Here is a 21,091-nt window from a genome sequence, read left to right as displayed (position 1 = left end):
AGAAAAATCACTTCCGTAAACCTGCCCCATCCCCTCCCTAAAATCAAAATATTGGTTACAATGTATTAAAAAATAAACACTGATGGTCAGTTTAAAAAATGGACCTTATGAAAAGATTTTACTGTTCAAGAAAACAACCACTTTTTGTTCTAGTATTTATTCAAAAATTCTACAAAATCTATTCTTCAGCCATGCCTGAAATTGAATTGCAATTATTTATTTACATGTAAATCATAACTATGTCTATGGGAGGCTAGAAATGTTATTATTCATAATCAATGAAGTAGGTATATCAACCTTCATTGGAAAACAGAAGATATAAGCTGATGGGTCAAATTAATGAAGGATAAAATATATGTATACATGTACAGTTGAGGCCAGAAGTTTACATACATTCAGGAAATTCAAAGAAAAGCTGACACTTGCCAAACATCATAAAATTTACTGTATCTTTTTAAATATTTGTGCTATTATGACAAATTTTATATCAAACAAATGAGTATGTCATGTCCCTTCATCGCTTTGCTTTGTCACCAGGAGCTGAAAATATTTAGGTGTCATTCCCCCCCCCAAAAAAACAAAAAAAAATCTACATATTTTAGACAAATTACAAATATAAACTTGGCAAAAGCATTTCATATCTTTGCTAGTTACTTCTCAACACAAACATTTCAGAAAACACTTTTTTTCTTCAGTGGTGATGTATTCATGATAAAAAATGTAATATAAATCATAGATTTGACATTCATATACAGTATTTCTATGAAACAATGTTTGAAAATATAATAATAATAAATTTTGCACAAATATTACTTTTTTTCTTCAAAGAAATTTCCACCTGAAATATACTTTGATCCCAACGGTATCCCAATCGTGTGAAAGAGCTTAATCCGCTCTTTCATTTGATACATGCATGTACCATATTCGTCATGGTAGTATTCAAATGTCTGAAGATATAGTAAATATTACGATGTTTGGCAAAGCAAACAAATTTCACTGAATTCCATGGGTATATATGTAAACTTTTGGCCTCAACTGAAAACTCAGGTCATCTCACACAAGTATTGTGCTTGGACATATGTATGCATCCTCAATTATGGTGTTGCTTGCTTTCCATATGACAAAATGCAAAAGTTAAAGTAATCAAGTACTCTGTTAACAAAAAAGGTCATTAACATTCATTCCAATTTCAAGAACTGACTTCTATGTCTTTAATCCCTTACCCATACACATTGGCAAACTTGGCAGACACTTCTCTCTCTTTCTCAGTTGCTTCACAATTGAAATATAAATAAATGTACTGTAACAAGCTTAGATATGATCAATTCCTAATCAGAAAGTGACAAGTCTTCAATTCTTGGAAGCCACTGTCTAATTCACTTGTCTTTCTTTTCATTTAAAATCTGATGCTCAATGTCCCATAGCATTCATAGTCACCGCTCTTTCTCTTTGGACAGTCTCAGAAGCCACCAGTATCACAGTCTCACTATTTACAATCTGATGCTCAATGTCCCATAGCATTCATAGTCACTGCTCTTTCTCTGTGGACGTAGCAAATCTTGGAAGCCAATGGCATCAAAGTCTCTTTATTTACAATCTGATGGTGAACATAGCATGCATGATCAATGCTCCTCTTCTGTGGACATTGACAGTTTTAAACGCCAAAAATCAAAGTCTTTTTGACATGTGAATTATGGTGATTTGCTACCAGAAAGTTTAAACATCACAACACCATTTTTTAAAACCTTCTACTGCTCTTCTGAGTGTCTCATATCATACAAGATCACTGCTCCTTCTGTGTGGACATTCTTCTCAACAGCTTTTGTATTCACAATTCTCTCTCAGAGCAATCTCATTTCCAATCTGGTGTTGAATGTCTCATTGCAAGAACAGTATGGTGTTGAGTATCTCATTGCAAGCAAGGAGTTGAGTGTCTCATTTCAAGCATGATGTTGAGTATCTCATTTCAACCACGATGTTGAATGTCTCATCGCAAGCATGATGTGGAGTGTCTCATTGCAAGAATGGTGTTGAGTGTCACATTGCAAGCATGGTGTTGAGTGTCTCATTTCAAGAATGGTGTTGAGTGTCTCATTTCAAGAATGGTGTTGAGTGTCTCATTTCAAGAATGGTGTTGAGTGTCTCATTGCAAGCATGATGTTGAGTGTCTCATCGCAACCATGATGTTGAATGTCTCATCGCAAGCATGATGTGGAGTGTCTCATTGCAAGAATGGTGTTGAGTGTCACATTGCAAGCATGGTGTTGAGTGTCTCATTTCAAGAATGGTGTTGAGTGTCTCATTTCAAGAATGGTGTTGAGTGTGTCATTGCAAGCATGGTGTTGAGTGTCTCATTGCAAGCATGGTGTTAATGTCCCACATCAGAGCCCTCATCTGTTCCATCACCTGTCTTAACTGATGATTCTTGGCTTGCAATTGCTGCAATGATAACAAAGGTATTCAAATTAAATCAAAATCACAAAATAAGAAAAAAGCAAAACACTACATATGAAACCAAATACAAGGCTTTTCATGAAGGATATGAAAACCTGAGTGGTTGGACCATACAATAGGAAGTGAAAACAATGAAGATATCACTGCACATAGATTTGGATGATAATAACCTCAAAAGTATCAGAATGCAGGAATGCACATGAATATAAGTGACTTAGAAACTATTAAAAATTATCGGTTCAGTAATACCACAGGCATAAATTGTCTTGACATAAATAGGGACAGTGATTTTGTGTTTAAAAAGGGCCTTTTCCCATTTGTGACAAAATGCAATTCAGTTTCAAACTTGATCTAAAACTGAAATTCTGTTGTGTCACAGAACATGTAGACTGCAAAGACATGAATTCTGTTGTGCAAAGGTAATCAATGAATTTTCATATGAAAAGTAAATTATCAAAATATATTTCTCATTTTGATTTACGCGTAAACAGGAAATTACTGTCCCTATAAAATCAATACACAAATGCCAATAGGAAACACTTTTTAATTGGCATTGTCAACACAAAACAGTGATATGCACCACTCAGTGACATGTTCTGTGAAATTAAGAGAAATTTTAAATGTCATAGCTTTCTTATTTTACATCCGATTCTGATGAAATTTTCAGTGTATGCTTACTGGATTTTTCTTTTTATTCAAATCAACTTTTGGTTGGGGTGGACTTGTCCTTTAACTAAGACTAACCTCCATCAGATGAAGTCGTTCGTCATTGAGATACTGAGCTTTTTCTCTTGATCCTAGAGCTATCAGATCTTTACTGCTGAAGACATCTTTCCACATGATGAGTTCCTGAAAAGAAAAATGATTAATTTTGAGGGGAAAAAAATGGTAAAGGCAAGCATTCGAACCAAAAAAATGAATAATACATACAGTTTATGACTGAATGAAAAAAAGAAAAAAGAATCAAATTAAAACAAGTAAAATGCCTCTGGCAGTCCTGACTGTATTTATGTGAATCAAAATAGTAACAGTGCTATATCATTTTCATCAGTTTGTGAGAAAATAATTGCATGATAAAAGTGATATTACTTGAAATTATAAGTTATTAGCATTCCATAGATTCCCGAATTAATCAGGTTTCTACATGTATGACCATGTACCATTTAACGCCATTGTTCTAGAAATAGCAGGTAATTCATTTTCACTGCACATTGAGTTGGCAAATCAAGCGAGTATGAACGATGGTATTTTGTATTTGTTTTTGTCAACATCACTTTTAATAATTGATTCATTATTACTTTATTTTTGTTGCTTGAAGGCTTTCTCATCATACTTCAAGAATATTCCTAAATTAAAAAATTCCGGCACAACTAGTACCCCAGCAATAGCATAGTGAGTAGAATTGGAGTTGTAGAGTACCGAAGTGATGACATTACAAAAAACTTTTTTAGCATTTCAGCATTTTTGATACCATATTTTGGTAGAGCATTATGAAAAAAAAACCCCACAACCCGTTGGTCCATGGAGACCCAAGATATGATCTCATGAATACATTATTAGCCCCACTCAAGTCAGTGTATTATTGGCCTGGTTCGATGGGGCTAATTATGTATTCATGAGGCCATATCTTGGGGCTCCATGGACCAATTCCCACCAAGTTTGGGTTGTGGGAGTTTTTTATCATGCTCTACCAAAATATGGTATCAAAAATGCTGATGTGCAATAAGTGAAAATTGATGAAGTCACACTTTGGTACTCTTTGGAATTTACCATTGTGTCACACGTGGGGGGGGTGGGATAATTATTGAATCTATACTTACTTCGCTTGGTGTGTGAGTGCCACTTGCTGTATGAACTCCGCTTGATATCTGGATGCACTTCTTATAGAGAAGCCGTAATTTCTTAAAGTGAACCTCGATATGCTTGGTGATATCTTGCAACTTAGCAACCTTGTCCTGATGACTCTGTTGTGTGTTATTTCTTCCATTGGGTAGCTGTTAATTAGGCACACACACAAACACACAAAAAAAACATATTAACCACATACATGCAAACACAATTTGTCATAATTTACTTTTTCTGAGATGGATCAAAAAATTTTAATCGACAATGAAAATTTCTTTCATTTTTTGACCATGATAAATGCAATTACTCTGAGCACTGTACTAGAATATGCTAATGTTTTTTTTTCCATTTCCAGAGTCCAATGCAGAGAGTGTTGCCTGAGAACGCAACTAATAGAATGAATAGATGTGCTTCGGACTGACTAATTTGAGATTTGTAAATGATTTGGGGAGTTGCTATGTTGGACACCACATCTGGGGAGCGTTTCATAAAAGGACTGTTAACATAGTAACAGAGCTTCTCAGCCAATCAAAGTCAAGGAAAGTTGTCAGATCTGACAACTTGTCAGACAAAAATGCTGATGACACACCCCCCCCCCTGATCAAGATTCAACTTATGTGATATCCAAACAATGCAATATGAAATCTTGTCAAACATTAAAAATGAATGCAGCTTTTGTAATATATTTGTAAATATTGCATTTTTTTCTTAAATTTGTCTGATTCTTCGAATTATATATATAAATTAACAAGTACATATTTTTGCCCTTCCAAAACGGGGTCCTCAAAGCAGACATCTATGATTTCTTTCTTATGAGCTCTATTCAATGAAAAGTAAACATGAATCGAAACAAACTGATGACAAATACCATTACAACTAAACCCATTGCTGCTACAAAAGTTCAAATTACCTGAACTCCTTTAAGGTTGCTGAACATATCCTGTGTTTCTGTCACAAGATCCTGCACAGTCTCCTGTCCAAAGCGACAAAGCGAGGCTGCATTCACTTCCTTGGTGGACGAACCTCCAAGAGACTGCCCAACACCAGACATGATGATTGTCTACCTCCCACAAATTGAGAAGTGCTGTGAAGTGAGAAACACCACTGAAAAAGATGTGATTTTTTTTCTAGATTCTTCATGTACACTGTAGTAGATCTTGATAAATTTAAAAATACTGTAAATGATGAGGCCAATATCTTAGTGTCTTGAATACTATCAAAACACACAAGTCATTAGGAGACAAAATTGCACACAAAGGTATACACAACACTATTCTGTGATGACAAGTTCTCACTTTTTGTGTTCCTTTTGAAGTTAGGTACGACCCTTTTTCTCATGAAAATTCAGATTATTTTTTAGGGGAAATTATGACCTTTATAAATTTTCAAGGTAATAACAACAACCTTTGTTTCTCTGTTGAGACTTCTTCTATATTTTGCAGCTTGAGAACTTTTATATTACAAATGAAATTAATCAATTTTTTGTGCACCCTGCCCCCAACTGTGAAACCCTAGATCAATGTACTTAGGCCTGTGAAATTGTGAAGCAATACACAGTATACCAATATGGACAAAATTAAATTTTATTACCTTCACTTGTCTAATACCATTTAAGAAGTAAGTCGAGTGACTTAAATATTTCAAATTCAAAGAGTGCGATTGGTAGTAAAAAAAGAAAACCAATATCTTGCAAAAAATGATATCTTCAAATATTGTCTGATATGATTGAATTTATGGAAAGAATAATTAATAGGAAGAGGATACACCTCAATACAACTAACATGAAAATTAAAAAATGAGTGGCACAAATGAATATTGAATTTGCGATAAAAAATTCAATTACAAAATCAAATCCGATCATTCATTAGTAAAAAAAAAATAAATCTCAAGTAGTTTTCTGTCTTAATTTGCTCATCTGCTCATGGCCATTGCATTGGAACCCACATGATTTCATCATTTTTTAATGGAATACAAAATGTAATAATAATGACTAATGTAATATATTTATACATCCAGGGAATTAGCTTCTGACTGTGCAATTCAAATGACTTTATCACAGATTTTTGACAACCCCATTAAATATGTGTGCTGCCTAATTGAGAATTGCATGCGACGGTAATGGGTATGGCCACTTGAATCTACAGGTAGGACTATGGTAAGCGTATGCCAATGCTGTACATACCACACACTTTAAAAAATCATTAAAATGTTACTTTTGTGATCAAAATTACTAAATTCTATACAGTTGGAATTTACTTTTCATTGGTAACTTGGGAATAATTTTTGTATTCACCAGAGCGCTCAAAAACTTGAATTTTGGGCATACTTTTGTGTACGCCCTCTATTGGTGGAAAGTAATGTGGCAAGAAAATTTTCATTTTTCAATCTCTATTTTTAATTCAGAAAAAATAATTTAAAGAATTGGATTTACATAAAACTAAAAGCCAAGTTATACGATGAATTGGGATCCACCGTTCACTTCATACTGCAGCGCTTTATTCAGTCACACGCACGGTTCCCTATTTCCACCCCCGGGGGGGGGGGGGGGCACTCGACCAAAAAAGTGGTGGGGGTGTGCCGCGGGCGAGACAAAAAACGGGGCCCTGGAGCGGGCTTATTGTAAAAAGGAGGGTCCTCGGAACGGGCTTCGGAACGACAAATGTTTGTGAAAACGGGGGTCCTTGGAACGGATCGCCAGCGTGTGAGCGCGTATGCATCCCTACGGAACGGTCATGCGTGCATGATGCAGCTAGCGCGGCCTACGCCGGGGAGCTCTGCGGCCGCTTTTCACCAAAATTGCAGCTCATTCAACGCGATCGGAGCGGCGTAACGAAAAATATGCGAAGCTTTGGAGCGGATTTCTCTCTTCTTTTTTCTCGATAAGAAGAAAATGCTATGCCTTGGAGCGGCTTTCTTTGTCCTTTTTTCTCAACAAGGCAAAAATGCTATGCCTTGGAACGGAAATTTGAGTGTAAAAATGGGGGTCCCTCCGCGGCACATACCCACTATGCATTATATACTGAGTGCCCCCCCCCCCCCCCGGGTTTCCACCTCCATTCACTTTGTACACAAGAGCGCGTATCTAAATCGACGAGTGGTTCCCAAAACCAAAAACCACGATTTGGCCAATAAGCCAAACATTGCCACCCTTTCTTCGTCACACATGGAGATGTAACTGAGAACATGCCCAACCTTGTTCATTGAATGAGTGGGTATGGCCAATTCAGCTGAATAACGTTGTCGTTAGGTTAGGGGGCCTATCCCAACACAGTTCTGAATATATGGGCACGTGCTTATATAGGCCCCTATATTATAATTGAAGAAGCACAGACGCAGTCATAGATTCATAGTCTAGGCCTACTATTAACTCAAGCTAGTAGATTTGAACGAGAAATTTTAAATAAAATTCGTCAGATTCATTTTTACCAGTTCTGCTACTGACGTCTCTCCTTCACTGAAAACCTTTCCTTGAAATTCAAACAGGTAAACTGGAAAACTTCGAAAACAAATTTAACATCGACTCTCAGCTCTCGAGACAGACGCAGCCAGCCAGCTGATCTGAGCTAGCGTTGGGGCCGATTGCACGAAAGGGTCTTTGCAAGGACCGTCTTTCGTGTCGCCCATCTTTTATGATGCGCCATGTGAAACGCATTTTAAATAAATCATCTGCAAACATATTTCATTCGTCCGTTAAATTAAACAACATATTTGTTTATAAAATGATGTGATATATCATGAAATTGTATAAAATTTGATTTAAAAGCAAACTATCGAATCTTATTCTTTATCATAAATTTCAGAAACAACCCGCCTATTGCGTATCATAAAAGATGGGCGACACGAAAGACGGTCCTTGGAAAGACCCTTTCGTGCAATCGGCCCCTGGTTAACCATCGTCGTCGATCGGAGCTGGCCTAGCCAGCCGGCGGGTGAGCGGTGGAGCGATCGCGACAAGTGCCGGAATCAAAATAAATGAGGTATCCTACCGTAGGTCTGATAAATTAAGTTTATGCGTATAATTTGTTTGTTATACCGGCATAATCCAAAGAAGCATTTTTTCAGGGTCTTGTTCCCGTTAATTTCTTTTTTGTCAATGCATTTCCACACAGTCCCAGATATTCAAAATTGTAGCTGGTTGCTCCAGCTCTCCCTTTCTCTGACTCTGAGATCGATAATGCAATGGGCCGATTGCACGAAAGAGTCTTTCCAAGGATTGTCTTTCATGTCTTTCGTGTCGCTCATCTTTTATGATGCGCTGCATGCGATATATTTCTGAAATGTATGATAAACAAATTTGTTAGCTTGCATTTAATTTCAATTTGTATATGATGGGGTGTCCAAACTTCGCGCACTTTTCAAAAATATTCATCAGGCTTAATTTTGTCCACAAATTATTGATAATTTATACAAAACCAATTCAAGAAATAGTTACCACATTGACGGCAAGATCGTAAACTATAAAATCATGGACGAAAATGTAAAGTAGGTCACGGGGTTTCGCCGGTATCGCGATCTCAAAATTCTATTCCGATCGGCGAATGCGGGCTGTGCTGGAAAACCGTTCAGAAAAAGTGTGACCTAACTTCGCGCACCAAAGCTTTTGTGGAGATTTAAACAAAGACTCAAGCTCAAAAAGTGAAATATTTATATCAGATTGATGGCAAAATGCTATGGAATCGGTTAGTACCACATTTAACTCACATTTTTTATGATTTCTGCTTGTAAAATGGTGATATCGTGATGCTTGTTGCTTTCTTCAAAACGGGCGCTAACGGTGAAAAATTTGCCGATCTTTTGCCAATATTTTCATGAATACTGGACTAATCCTAAAGAAACTTTCAGCGAAGGGTAATTTTAGGTCGCTTTTCACATTGATGATGTCAGATTTTAAGAATATTGGCTAGTTTTGGAGATAATGACCGTCCGCGAAGTTTGGACACGCGCGAAGTTTGGACTCACTGCCATACAATATGATTTATCACTCCTAGTACCAATGAGGTCCAAACATTAACATGTATGATTTATAATCACATCATTGACATTTTATAAACAAACTGACAAAGAATTTGTTTACTTTATTGGATGAATGAAATATGTTTGCAGGTAAAATATTTAAAATGTGTTTCACTTGGCGCATCATAATAATGGGCGACGTACACACGAAAGATGGTTAGACCCTTTCGTGCAATCGGCCCCTTGACCTAGAATCAAAGTCTTAGTCTCTTACATCATAATAGACAGCTGGCAGCCGTCTGTTTCGAGGAGTTTTTTAACATTTTTTTTTTATTCTCCTCGTACACAGACGGCTCGCTATCGTGCAGCCACCATTAGGGGACTTGCAATGCAAAATCCCCCCATCGGGGCTTTTCAATTTTTGTCTTTAATGAATAAAAATTTCGAAAATTATAGTGACCAGAGTGCAAATTTATATTCCCTCTTGGCATCAATTGCCAAAAAACAGAGAAAAATGAAGTTAAAAGGAACAAAAAACAGTGACTTACCTCGGCTGTCGCGCAAATTCACTTCCCCGTTTTATCCGATCTTAAGTACATAAACATATGGCCATTTAGTCCCTGTACAGATCGCGCTAGAACTTCGGTCTCTGTATTTGGTGAGTGAAGCCAACGAAGTTCAGCTGAACAACCAACAAAACAGAGACCGAAGCTTTTGGTCTAACATCATAAATGCTTGAGCTCTAGTTATTAGTCTTAGACTTTGGGTTTATAGGCTCTGTTTTCTCTGTCTCCCCCTTTCTTTTTCTTTGTTGTTATTGTTGATGTAGATGATCGGGTGATGATGAATTAATGATGATATTATTATTACTAGTTAGAAGAAATAGAAATGGCTGATAATAATGATAATAATTTGAATGTCTATTTTGGCAATAGTGATCATGAAAGACATGGTATAATATTATTCCTCATTTTCATCCTTTTCTTAAAATAGACCAATTGTCTATTTCACTGACTTGAGTCATCCTAATTTGATGACAACTTTGTAATGTGGACAACACTTGACCTTCTGTTCCAGAATTAATATTGTGCGGGAACTTTGTGAGGAAATGTTACTTTCAAGTGGTAATGTGTGTAATACAGCCATCTTCAAGTTAACATGTTAAAGGACAAGTCCACTCCAACAAAAACTTGATTTGGATAAAAAGCGAAAAATTCAACAAGCATAACACTGAAAATTTCATCAAAATCGGATGTTAAATAAGAAAGTTATGACATTTTAAAGTTTTGCTTCATTTCACAAAACAGTTATATGCATATCTAAGTCGGTATGCAAATGCAGGAACTTATGACATCACTCACTCACTATTTCTTTTGTATTTTATTATATGAAATATTTTGATTTTCTCGTCATTGTCATGTGAAATGAAGTTTCATTCCTCCCTGAACACGTGGAATTCCATTATTTTAACATTTTGTGCTTCAGGCAAGGAGGTCCTAATCATCGAATTCGTAAAAATTGAAATATTGTATGATTCAAACAATAAAAAGCAAAAGAGATAGTGAGTGACATCATTGACTCTCTCATTTGGATGTAACTGGCTCGTTCATATAACTATTTTGTTAAAAATAAGCGAAACTTTGAAATGTGATAACTTTCTTATTTTAAATCCGATTTTGATGAAATATTCAGCATTGTGCTTGTCTGATTTTTCTCTATTGATTCAAATCAACATTTCTCTGAGGTGGACTTGACCTTTAAAGTTCACCTGCGGAACTCTGATACTTTGTGTATTATATTTGAATTTTTATTTTGTGTCTTCTCTTAGCTGAACAATAATGGAGCTCTGTGGATTAATAAGCCTAATCCTTACTCTGGTCCATCAGGAATTTTACCATATAATATATATATTAACTTCATGCCATTAATCTGCTGTGAGGTATGGTCTAAACTAAATACGGCAATGAATGAATAGAGCGGGATTTATTGATTTTTATTTTCAATTTAAAGGAAATAAGATATATTCTGAATTCATTTAAAAATAAGTCGGTCTTTGTTTTACTTTTCATCCAGGGCATGTTCTGGCTTGAGATACGATGGATTCATTCAGTGAACTACATGAGAACTTGTTACAAGGACATTGCCTGTGTCACATCGAGATGGGAAACATCCTGGAACTGCTAGATCTTGGTTCACAGGTCAGAGGTCAAGGGTTAGAAGGAGAGATTTCTTTTACCACCAGAGATCAAGTCTTGGTGAAGTTAGGCTTGATCACTAGTATTCATGAGATTAACCACTGCAGCAACATAGAGCAAGTGCAGCAAGCCCTCTGTTCATCAGAGAATTTAGAGCTTCTGGTAAGTGTTTTCCTCAAGTTGAGATAATAAGGTGATATGCAAGAAACTATTTGCAATAATGCAATTTAAAATAGATTGTTCAATTTTAACTAGGGGCTATAGCAGGAAAATTTGAAGTTCTTGTTAAAAAATGCAGACCAGCAATTTTTTTGAAAATTTGCAATAGATTGCAACACTTGCAATTGATTTTGGGACCAAAAATTGACTTGAAATTGGTTGCAAGTGTTTTGCAATGTCCCGTAAGAGTTAAAAACATCATTGTTCTGAGCTGTTTCTTTTTGTTGGAATTCTGCTTAGCATCCCTCAAATCCTGCTATTTCAGCATAAATACATGCAGGAATACCACTGCGCAAGATAGCATGTTTCCTGCTAAACTTAGCAGGAACTCTTGTTAAGAGCAATGGTCAGAGTCTTAGGACAGTTGGATGACCTTTTGACAGTCCTGGGTCGTATAATGTAAAGTTTCAAAGCTAGTGAGTTTTGACAGATTTTCATAAGTCATCATACACATTATTAATGCAATCAATCATAATTAGCCCCATAATCGATTGCAAAGCTTTGTTTTGGGGTATGGACATATATATTTAGACCAGCTGTTGTTTTGAGTACAATGGTCTAGGACTAGGTAGACCATAGTAGACCATAGTAGACCAAATGTAGTATGACTGTTATGCAGCAGCACTATCAGTCCAGAATGGTGTAAAAAAACCAAACATTTTCAATAGTCACTGATAGACACTAGATTGTTACTTTAGTGTTTTTACAGGGTCTATGGTAGTGCAAATCATTTCTCAGTTTGCATAGTATTGTTACAATTACATCAATACATTATTTATGTCACATACTACAAAAAAAATCATTTCTCAGTATTCAATACATCACTCATATACAAGCCACCAAATTTTAAACTCATCCTCAAGGACCTCAAAGAATTATGTTCATATAGTTATTATTCTCTATTGTTACTAAGGTCCTCACCTTTGTTGATATCACACTTTGGCTCCTCTCAATGCTACAGCTCCCCATGTTAGGCTCAAGGGATCAGCTTATTGCACATAGTGCCAGTCGATGCCTAGAAGCTCATTTGCTGCTATTAGCCAAGTTTGAAAAAGATAAGGTAAGTGGGTCTATCATGTAAGATGATTCATAGAAATTATTTTTTTTTACTGTTTTTATTGTCATAGAGTTGATTGAAAACCAGTCTATGTTTTGTTACCTCTTCAATATTCCAATTTAAAATAGTACTGAGTGAAGTACTTAATATAGTCAATTGATTATCATGTACCTGCAGATGATATCGAAACTTTGTAAACCTGGCAACAGGTGATTTTCAAAAATTTCAACCCAAGTACATTTGCTGTAGTGATGGATAATTATGTGGGTTATTGTGGGATAATTAAGGATTTCCTCATTGACTTCTTTTCAAAATAGAAAACTATACCTAAAATGACCATCATTTTGCAGTGAAAACCTTTTTTTTTCCTTTTCAAATTTCTTGGGACCATATTTGACTTCTATTTTGTACTGAAAACCTTTTATTTTTTGCTTTTCAAATTGACATCAGCACCCCCGTTCCCAGGGTCCTTGTGATGGGATGAGACTATTGTTCCATCAACAAAGGTTATCACGCATAGTCTGAACTCTGAAATCATATCAGCTTTTTAAATGACACGGAAATGACCATACCCTTTCATGAAATTCAGGTTTGTCTTTTCAGATTAGCTAGGCCTTGTGTAACAGCTGAAGTGAATTTTTGTTCTGTCAAATCAAACACTAGTACATATATGATATACGTTTCTGTTGCTCCATGTAAGTAAAGGTTCATGGGGATTTTTTATTAACAGTCTCTTTTGATTGAATGCAGGTGGAATGTTTTCTGAAAGAGGCTATCAGGTGTATGCTTCATCACAGAGGAGAGCTGGAGCAGGAGGTGTCTTCAGCCGTCAACAGGACCGTCTTTACTCTGGATCTCATGTCTAATATCTTGAGAGGAGAATCTGCAAAGTCTGGCAAAACAAAAGGAGCCACACCTACTCTACCTTGTATGGGGAATTCCACATCAGCCACAAATGAGGGCAGCAGACCCATTGAGCACACTAGTGATGGTAAGATTTAAGGTGGAGCTATATTTATTGTTTGAAGAATTATATTAAATTTGTAGAGTTGAAACTTTGATAATTTTCTCTTTTCAGAAGACACTTTTATCCCAGATGAACTCCAGTCACTTTAAATAAGTCATTCAGTATTATCTTTGTGCATCTCATATGGCTCTGTTTACAAAATTAATCACAAGAATAAATGCTAAACTTTGTAATACCTTGTTGTTTTAAGCTTGAATACTTATACATTGTATTTGGTAGGACCAATCTTATTTTGATGTTTCTGACCAATTTTATTTCATGAATTGTACTCTCCAGGTCACTCCGTCTGGTACTACAATGTCATCAAGGAGAGTATCCTCAAGCTTTGTGCAGGCTTTTCAAATCAGTTTGATGAAGCTTCCAATGCACACCATGCCAGCGAACATGAACAATCCTCTATCTCCTGGCTCCACTCATTGAATATTGCTTTTAAACACAAGATCTACCATGCTTTTCTAAGACTTCTCTTGTCATTTACCAAAGAACAGATGTGTACAGAGAGAGGCCCCTTCAGCACATTATATTTTATACAGTCAGTTTTGCCTCACCTACAAGCAGTACTAGTGACTTATTCCCATGGTAGCATTGCCAATTTGAAGATGGTGCTCGGTGTACTGATCATGTTCCTGCAGGCATGTGTCAAAGCTAGTGAGAGTGCAAAGTGTGGAGCAGTTGAAACAAGTGACATAGGGCTTCTGCAATCATTACATTCATCATGGAGTGGACTTCTTGCAGACATCTGTGAAGATCTGTGGTTAGAACAGATGCCATATCACAAAGGACCTGTTGGTTTTGGCGGATTCACATTTGCATCCGAAGAAGTGCATGATAGATCTTCAGAGGAGTACATCAGAGGAGACATAGTGATCCTGAGAAAGCTTGCTCAGCTGGTTTTACTTGGTGTAGAATTAGGAATATCCTCTGGAATAGAATTTAGACCTCTGGCCAGAAACTTTTACCAAATGTGTCATTTCATTGAGTCCAAATTGCAAGAGGCATTGCTGCAGCAGGAAGAATCAATGGATCAAGGAAGATGGATCTTTGAAATATTTGGTGATCAAGATGATACTCTGATAGAAATAATGCTTATACTCTTGAAGATCAGTCTGTCAGCACAGACACACCTTGAAGAGGAAAGCGATGAATCATCCAATAGTGAGAGCAGAGGAGAAATTGGTGATCCTGAGAACAAAATTCCTGCTGAGAAGTCGGGATGCATTCTTGATGCACATCACATCTTTGTCTCTTTCTTGGATCACATGTCTTGGGACAACAGTATCTTGCTTGATCTGCTTATTTCAACGGAAACAGAGTTCCTAGAGTATTTCATCAGGTATCTGCGATTTGTAACAAATAATTGGCAAGGGTTTATTCGGGTTCAGAAGCTTTTCAGAAAGAAAGAAGAGGATAATGATAATGTTTCATGTGAGATGCCTACAGGGGACAATGCCAGTGGCGATGATGGTAGTCATGATGATGATGATATTTTTGATGGTTGCAGCAATATTGATGAGGATATTAATGAAACTAGAATTAGTAAAGATGATGTCGGTGACAATACTTTAGATGATCATATGGAGAACGATGTCAGTAGGAACAAAACCAGTGCTAACAAGAATGATCTCTGTGGACAAACTGAACCAGTGTCCCTTCCACAGGCATCCGAAAAATTTCCTGTTAAACGGAAATGGGATATTGAAGAAGCACATGAAAATGCAACAAGGAGAATAAAGAAAACACAAGGAGAAGAGTTTCTCAATGTCCCTTTACCACTTGATACAAAACAGTCTAGTCATGAAGACTGTAGCATGAATGACCCCTTGGCATCAGAGTTGGGTTGTTTAGACGATACCATGACCGTCTTGATTCGACTCCGTCTTGCCATAGAAAGGCTGGACAGGAAACGTCTTTTCCCATTCTTGGCTGCGCCTCTCATCAGAATACTTGTCAAAGTAGAAGATATGTATGAAGCAATGGAGGGTTGACATATGTCAATGGATGGTTTAAGATAACGATTAGAGCACTGCAACCATGAACTTAAAATGAGGCTGATACTGGAATTGATGTCACTGGTACAGAGAACTTGCTTCTAAGATTTTCGACAGATGTGAATAGGTAAGGATTTTCGATGGCATCTTTACTCCTTGCCAATAAATCAGAATATGGGAGGAACCAACCAAGGCAGATAGAAATTACAAAGAAGATAGGACTGATGCTGGCAGTTGATCTTCGGCCATTCAATATGGTAGACAATGTTGGCTTCCGAGATCTCGTTCATGCACTTGATCCCGATATTGAATTCCATCACAACCTGTCTTCTCGGAGAGCTTTATCCCGAGCTTGTATCACGAGGTGAAAAGGAACCTGAAGGCGGACATAGCAACCACTGTGGGAGGAATCAGTTTTACAACCGACATGTGGCGGAGCGGACAACACACAGAATATATGTGTGTCACGTTTCACTGGATTGTGTTCGACGACAAAATGATGTAAGTTTTACCTTCCATATTTATCAATTCATAACATGTTTTACAAGTTTAAAAAATAATATCTGATAAGAGCCAAATTAACCTGTAATTTGTACTTGTATCACTTCCCAATACCTAATTTCCAAATATTCATGATAATTAGAAGTTAACAGTCAGATGTTATGCATATGACATTCTATAGCGTCTTTCCAAGATGTAATTTTGCGAAATTAGAATTATACTGTTCTACTCCATGATGCATCATCGTATATTTTTCAGAAGATAAGCGTATAACTAATTATAAGTGGTACATCGATTTCACATCGTAAATCATATCGATATGATTGCTTTCCGCCTCAAAATTTTCAGAGATTGTTAGGAATCTTCAACAATTTCGAGAGTTGTACCATGGTATCACCAAGAACAAACATGGCCCGTATCTATCCATAAAAATATAATGTTTCACCCTGTGATTCGTAAATCATATTGATATGATTACTCTCCACACCAAATCTAGATTAGTTACAGAGTCTGCCACAATTCAAAAATCATTATTCAATACGTTGTATCACGCCAGAACAAGTGTGACTCGTAACAATATATCGTCATGAAAATATCATTTTACATCAATATTAATTCATATCATACCAACAAAACATTAAAAAATGTCTCGACCTTTACATAAATCTTCAACAATATTGAGAATATCATTTAATATCACCATCACGCAGGGGCGCCCTAATACCAAGCGTAACCCACAAATTTACGGAAGACAGTAAACTGATATTTTTTTCACATCATGAATCAATGCCGAAATTTATTACTTTTAATTCCATCTTGAAACATCAGCCACCCATCCGCTAGCTGTATGATCACGGCCGATTTTGTAAATATTTTGTTTGTTATTACTTTTTATGTTTCTACCCCAAAACTTCATCCACTCATCCGCTAACGAATATTGCCTCTGACTGCTTAGATCGCGGCCGATTTTGTCAACATTTTGTGATGCGTGCACGACCGCCAGCAGATTTTAATGTATTCCTTTTTTTTTCATTTCGCCGATTTGATTTTCGATTCAATTTCTCTTTTTGAAGCTTAACTGCCAATTTGATTTTAGATCAAATTATTGGTCCGATTTACAACATTAGATTTGTGGCACCATGATAATGCCTTCCCCCAATTTTTTTGCTGTTGTACAATGAATGCTATTTTTCAAAAATAGGGGCGTTCGGTTATGATATTTTGTTACATGTCTGCAAACACATTTATCGAAAGTTAGCTAGAGTTTTATTAACTGCTTTTAAGGCTTCAGCTTTGGACATAAATGAATGGGTTAGCATTATTGCAAGTTGACAGTTTATATTACAACTACATCCAAACATTTTCTTTTGAGGGGGGGTACAATGGTGATAATAATGATATGTTTTCAGTGGTGATGGCTGTGAGTGATATTTGATATATTTACTTATCAATTTACCTATTAGAAAGAAAGATGCTCGTGCTTTCAGTCCCGATGAGGATGTGATGATGTTGGTACCAGTGATGATGAAGATGATGACGATGACGACGATGATGAAGGTAAAATGATATTGATGATAATGATGATGATGAAGATGATGATGAAGATGATGATGGTGGTAGAGGTGTTTTGATGATGATATGATGATGACGATGATGGTGGTAGAGGTGGTGATGATGATGGTGATGATGATATATGATTATGATGATGGAGGTGATGGTAAGACTAGGCTGTGTCTGGTGATGATAGTGATGCAGATGTTGAAGTTTGGTATCAAATCTTTGGACATGAAGTATAAAATTCCTCTCAAATTTCAGAATCTCGGGACTCCACATAGTATGTGCAATGACATGATGAACTGTGGCCAAGTGAGTCAACTGTAAGCCATCGACTGGGTACCGAGTGAAGGGAACATACCTTTAGCTATTTCCTCCAAGGTCTACCCCTACATCCTAAGCTGTAGCCTGGTCAGTCTGGAAGTAGGGAGACTTGCTGTCCTCAAAAGTCAGGTAATTTTTTTGTTTATTCCTACTTTTTTGTTTGTAAAGATTCAGTTGAAATTAAGTTCTCTGCGCCAGTTACTGGTTGACCAGCAAGCATACCAATTATTTCACCCATGTTATTGAGTAAGAGTACATGTAGGTACAGTCGATTGGATTGTATGGATAATCATTTGTCGTGCGTGAGGGTGGGTGAGTGAGATGACTGAGAACCATTACCGACTCTGCAGGATTAATGTCTCATATTTATTATTTCAAACATCTATGCTATCTGCAAATATTTATTTATAGATATTTGGGGGGAAATATGGAAATTCGTGTCTTTGGTTTATGTAATCATGGAAAATGCAATCAATCTTTGCTTTGTCAACTTACTTGTACACTGCTAGCTTACATGGTGAAAGCTCCACAGTTGTAGTGCTTAATGTAGCCTCCCACACTGGAAGACGTATAGTCGTGATAGAGCAATGAAAAATGACTTGATTTTCCGACCCATTAATTTCTTTGTTACAAACTTACATCAACGATTGACCAATGCATAGTGGTTGAATAATGTTTTACAACATAATTGATATGACTCAGGCTCAATCTAAATATTCAAGTGATTTTCTTATTTTTTTTATTCATTTAGATATAGATATAAAGAAACAGTGGTGCAAACCAGTCAAATGATTTTTTTTTTAGTTTTTCTGTATAGTGGCAATAAGGCAATATCATAAAATGTACCTTTTCGTATGTGCGATCCCTATTTTCTCCATTTTCACTTAACTTCATAAACAACTCAAGTTATATGATTATTTGACAGTCTTGCCCCTCTTTATGTGAAGCATAATGCAGATGATACACCAACTTGGTGGACTGTACTTTAACGGATGATGACGAGATGATCATTAAGAAATCAACCCCCATCAATAGCTAAACTTTATATTACAAGACCTTGTACAACATATATAAGTGTTGTGGCTGAGTGGATAAGTCTCTGAACTACAAGGTCCAGGGCTCAAAACTCACTGCAGCACTCGTGTCCTTTGGCAAGGCATTTATCCGCATTTGCCACTCTCCACCCAGGTGTAGTAAATGGGTACCCGGTAGGAAGGAATTCCTTGAATGCTCTATGCGCCCGACCAGGGTAGCCATGCTAAAGCTAGGGTAATAGTATGCAGCGCTTACATTTGTATTAAGCGCTACTAGTATATAAATGTTGCATATTATTATTATTATACTGTATTGTAAGGGCTATATGTGCATACTTTTGTATGGTATTGCCCAATGAATACCAGGGCCAATGACATAAAGCTTAGCGATTGATCATGGAGCTGATTTTTATGATTGATCAGACACAATAATCAATGCAATAAATCATAATTGATAAATCAGCCCCCAATCAATAACTATGCTTTATATTACAGGACCCTGTAGTGCATTTTCCCCCAAAGCAAACTTTAGTCATTTTTCTTCGTTCATGAATCACAGTAAGACAAGTGTTTTTGAAAAAGATTTTTTTTTTACTTTACACCTGCAGTTCAGTGTACAACATGGACATGGCACCAATCTTGAAATCATCCTCTACATAGAATTCCAGTGTGAACAATTAATTGGTATCTATGAGGTATGACGAAAGAGAGACGATGGATTTGACACTGAACTCGTAATAAACATGTACACCCATCATCTTATTCTGATTATTCAAGATAGACGTGGCTGCAATGGAGTTTTACTTGACATGAGTTTAATCACCTGCAAACTTTTCTGATACCAGGCAGGTGTCTAGAGGATCAAACACCATTTTATAGAAATCAAATTCAGATTTTCTAATTAACTAGGAAGGTGTGATAAGTTGGTGGCACAACATTTGCTCCAGTCTTAATATCTCTGAGGGCATAATGTTAGAGTTAGGATTTTCATCAAGTTTTTGGTTCAGAACAATGTAAAGCTAAGGATCAGGGTTTATTTCGTTTTCGAGGTTAGGTTTTGTGTTTGGATTAACGTAGCAGATTTTCAATCGAAGCAATTGTCTCCAGAGCAAATGTCATGAAACCAATAATTGAGCCAATATTCTTTTGCGTATGCATTCAGCAGGCGTCTCTTCAGCACTAAATCTCACATTTGCTCATAAGAATGTTATGGGGATTGCTGCTTTAAGATGTGGCCCAGACTTTTGGTGTCTTATCCAAGATTTTTCACCAAGGTCAAGAACTATGCATTCACTTGCTTGAAGTCTGTCTATGATGAATCTTTGTGAACACATAAGAAAATCTTTCTTAGCTTAGGTGAAATTTGATTTGGAAATAGCAAATAACACATGCTTTGCAGGTCCTCATCCAAACATTGATAAATATCTGTGTTAGGGATGGTTAACCTTGTAATACCCTCACTATTTGTCAGAAGTGTTCTTATACTAATACATGATTTAACCTGACCACGAAAGATGACATTAACATTCAGTTTATATTCTAGATTTAAAAATTTTATTAACCAAATTTATTTCAAAAATAGTATTTACAGATTTACACACAAATATGTCTTTGAAATAAAGATGAAAATGCTTCATGGATGCAGGATATTGTTTTTAGTTTGCTGTAATCTGTCAACCCTATTGGTTAATAAAAACTTCACAAAATCTCAAGATACTATAAAGCAAATTGTACTTATTTGCATTTTGGGTTGTAACCAGAAAAACCTAGGTTCTGTCTTGAAAAGGGTGATTATTGGAAAAGAAGATAATTTTTTGGAATTCTATTAATAAGTATATAGTTCTAGAATAACTTATCATGGAATTTGGCAGCTATATTTTTCTGAGAACCATTGAACATTGAGCAGTATTCAAAGATTGCATGGATACCACTTCAAATTG

The 21,091-nt window shown here is 36.4% G+C and overlaps 2 protein-coding genes and 1 long non-coding RNA gene across 3 annotated transcripts; 2 read left to right on the top strand and 1 right to left on the bottom strand.

Moving 5' to 3' along the window:
- Positions 1 to 778: 778 nt before the first annotated feature.
- LOC121415710 (mediator of RNA polymerase II transcription subunit 30-like) lies at positions 779 to 7,855 on the bottom strand. The gene is made up of 5 exons (XM_041609021.1): positions 7,726 to 7,855; positions 5,210 to 5,383; positions 4,275 to 4,448; positions 3,199 to 3,303; positions 779 to 2,439 (listed from the first exon to the last, which is right to left on the bottom strand). The coding sequence occupies exons 2-5, from the start codon at positions 5,348 to 5,350 to the stop codon at positions 2,326 to 2,328; spliced, it is 534 nt and encodes a 177-aa protein (XP_041464955.1). The 5' UTR covers positions 5,351 to 5,383; positions 7,726 to 7,855; the 3' UTR covers positions 779 to 2,325.
- A 336-nt stretch (positions 7,856 to 8,191) lies between these two features.
- Positions 8,192 to 16,230, top strand: LOC121415709. Its single transcript, XM_041609020.1, has 5 exons — positions 8,192 to 8,276; positions 11,326 to 11,609; positions 12,628 to 12,726; positions 13,474 to 13,714; positions 14,027 to 16,230. Exons 2-5 carry the CDS (start codon positions 11,349 to 11,351, stop codon positions 15,733 to 15,735), a joined length of 2,310 nt encoding a protein of 769 aa, XP_041464954.1. The 5' UTR covers positions 8,192 to 8,276; positions 11,326 to 11,348; the 3' UTR covers positions 15,736 to 16,230.
- A 1,540-nt stretch (positions 16,231 to 17,770) lies between these two features.
- Positions 17,771 to 19,995, top strand: LOC121414813. The gene is made up of 3 exons (XR_005969915.1): positions 17,771 to 17,796; positions 18,055 to 18,246; positions 19,760 to 19,995. It is a non-coding gene; the product is annotated as an uncharacterized LOC121414813 (long non-coding RNA).
- Positions 19,996 to 21,091: the final 1,096 nt, after the last annotated feature.

This window comes from Lytechinus variegatus, chromosome 5 (genome assembly GCF_018143015.1).
Source record: "Lytechinus variegatus isolate NC3 chromosome 5, Lvar_3.0, whole genome shotgun sequence".
NCBI lineage: Eukaryota > Metazoa > Echinodermata > Echinoidea > Temnopleuroida > Toxopneustidae > Lytechinus > Lytechinus variegatus.
The sequence above is the reverse complement of the archived record's forward strand: the minus strand, read 5'-3'. Positions and strand labels throughout refer to the sequence as shown.

Coding starts and splice junctions, on each gene's coding strand:
- LOC121415709 (XM_041609020.1), top strand. CDS start 11,349: ATGGATTCATTCAGTGAACTACATGAGAACTTGTTACAAGGACATTGC. Junction 12,727..13,473: donor CCAAGTTTGAAAAAGATAAG/GTAAGTGGGTCT, acceptor GATTGAATGCAG/GTGGAATGTTTTCTGAAAGA. Junction 13,715..14,026: donor CATTGAGCACACTAGTGATG/GTAAGATTTAAG, acceptor TGTACTCTCCAG/GTCACTCCGTCTGGTACTAC.
- LOC121415710 (XM_041609021.1), bottom strand. CDS start 5,350: ATGTCTGGTGTTGGGCAGTCTCTTGGAGGTTCGTCCACCAAGGAAGTG. Junction 4,449..5,209: donor GCAACCTTAAAGGAGTTCAG/GTAATTTGAACT, acceptor CCTAATTAACAG/CTACCCAATGGAAGAAATAA. Junction 2,440..3,198: donor AACGACTTCATCTGATGGAG/GTTAGTCTTAGT, acceptor TTATCATTGCAG/CAATTGCAAGCCAAGAATCA.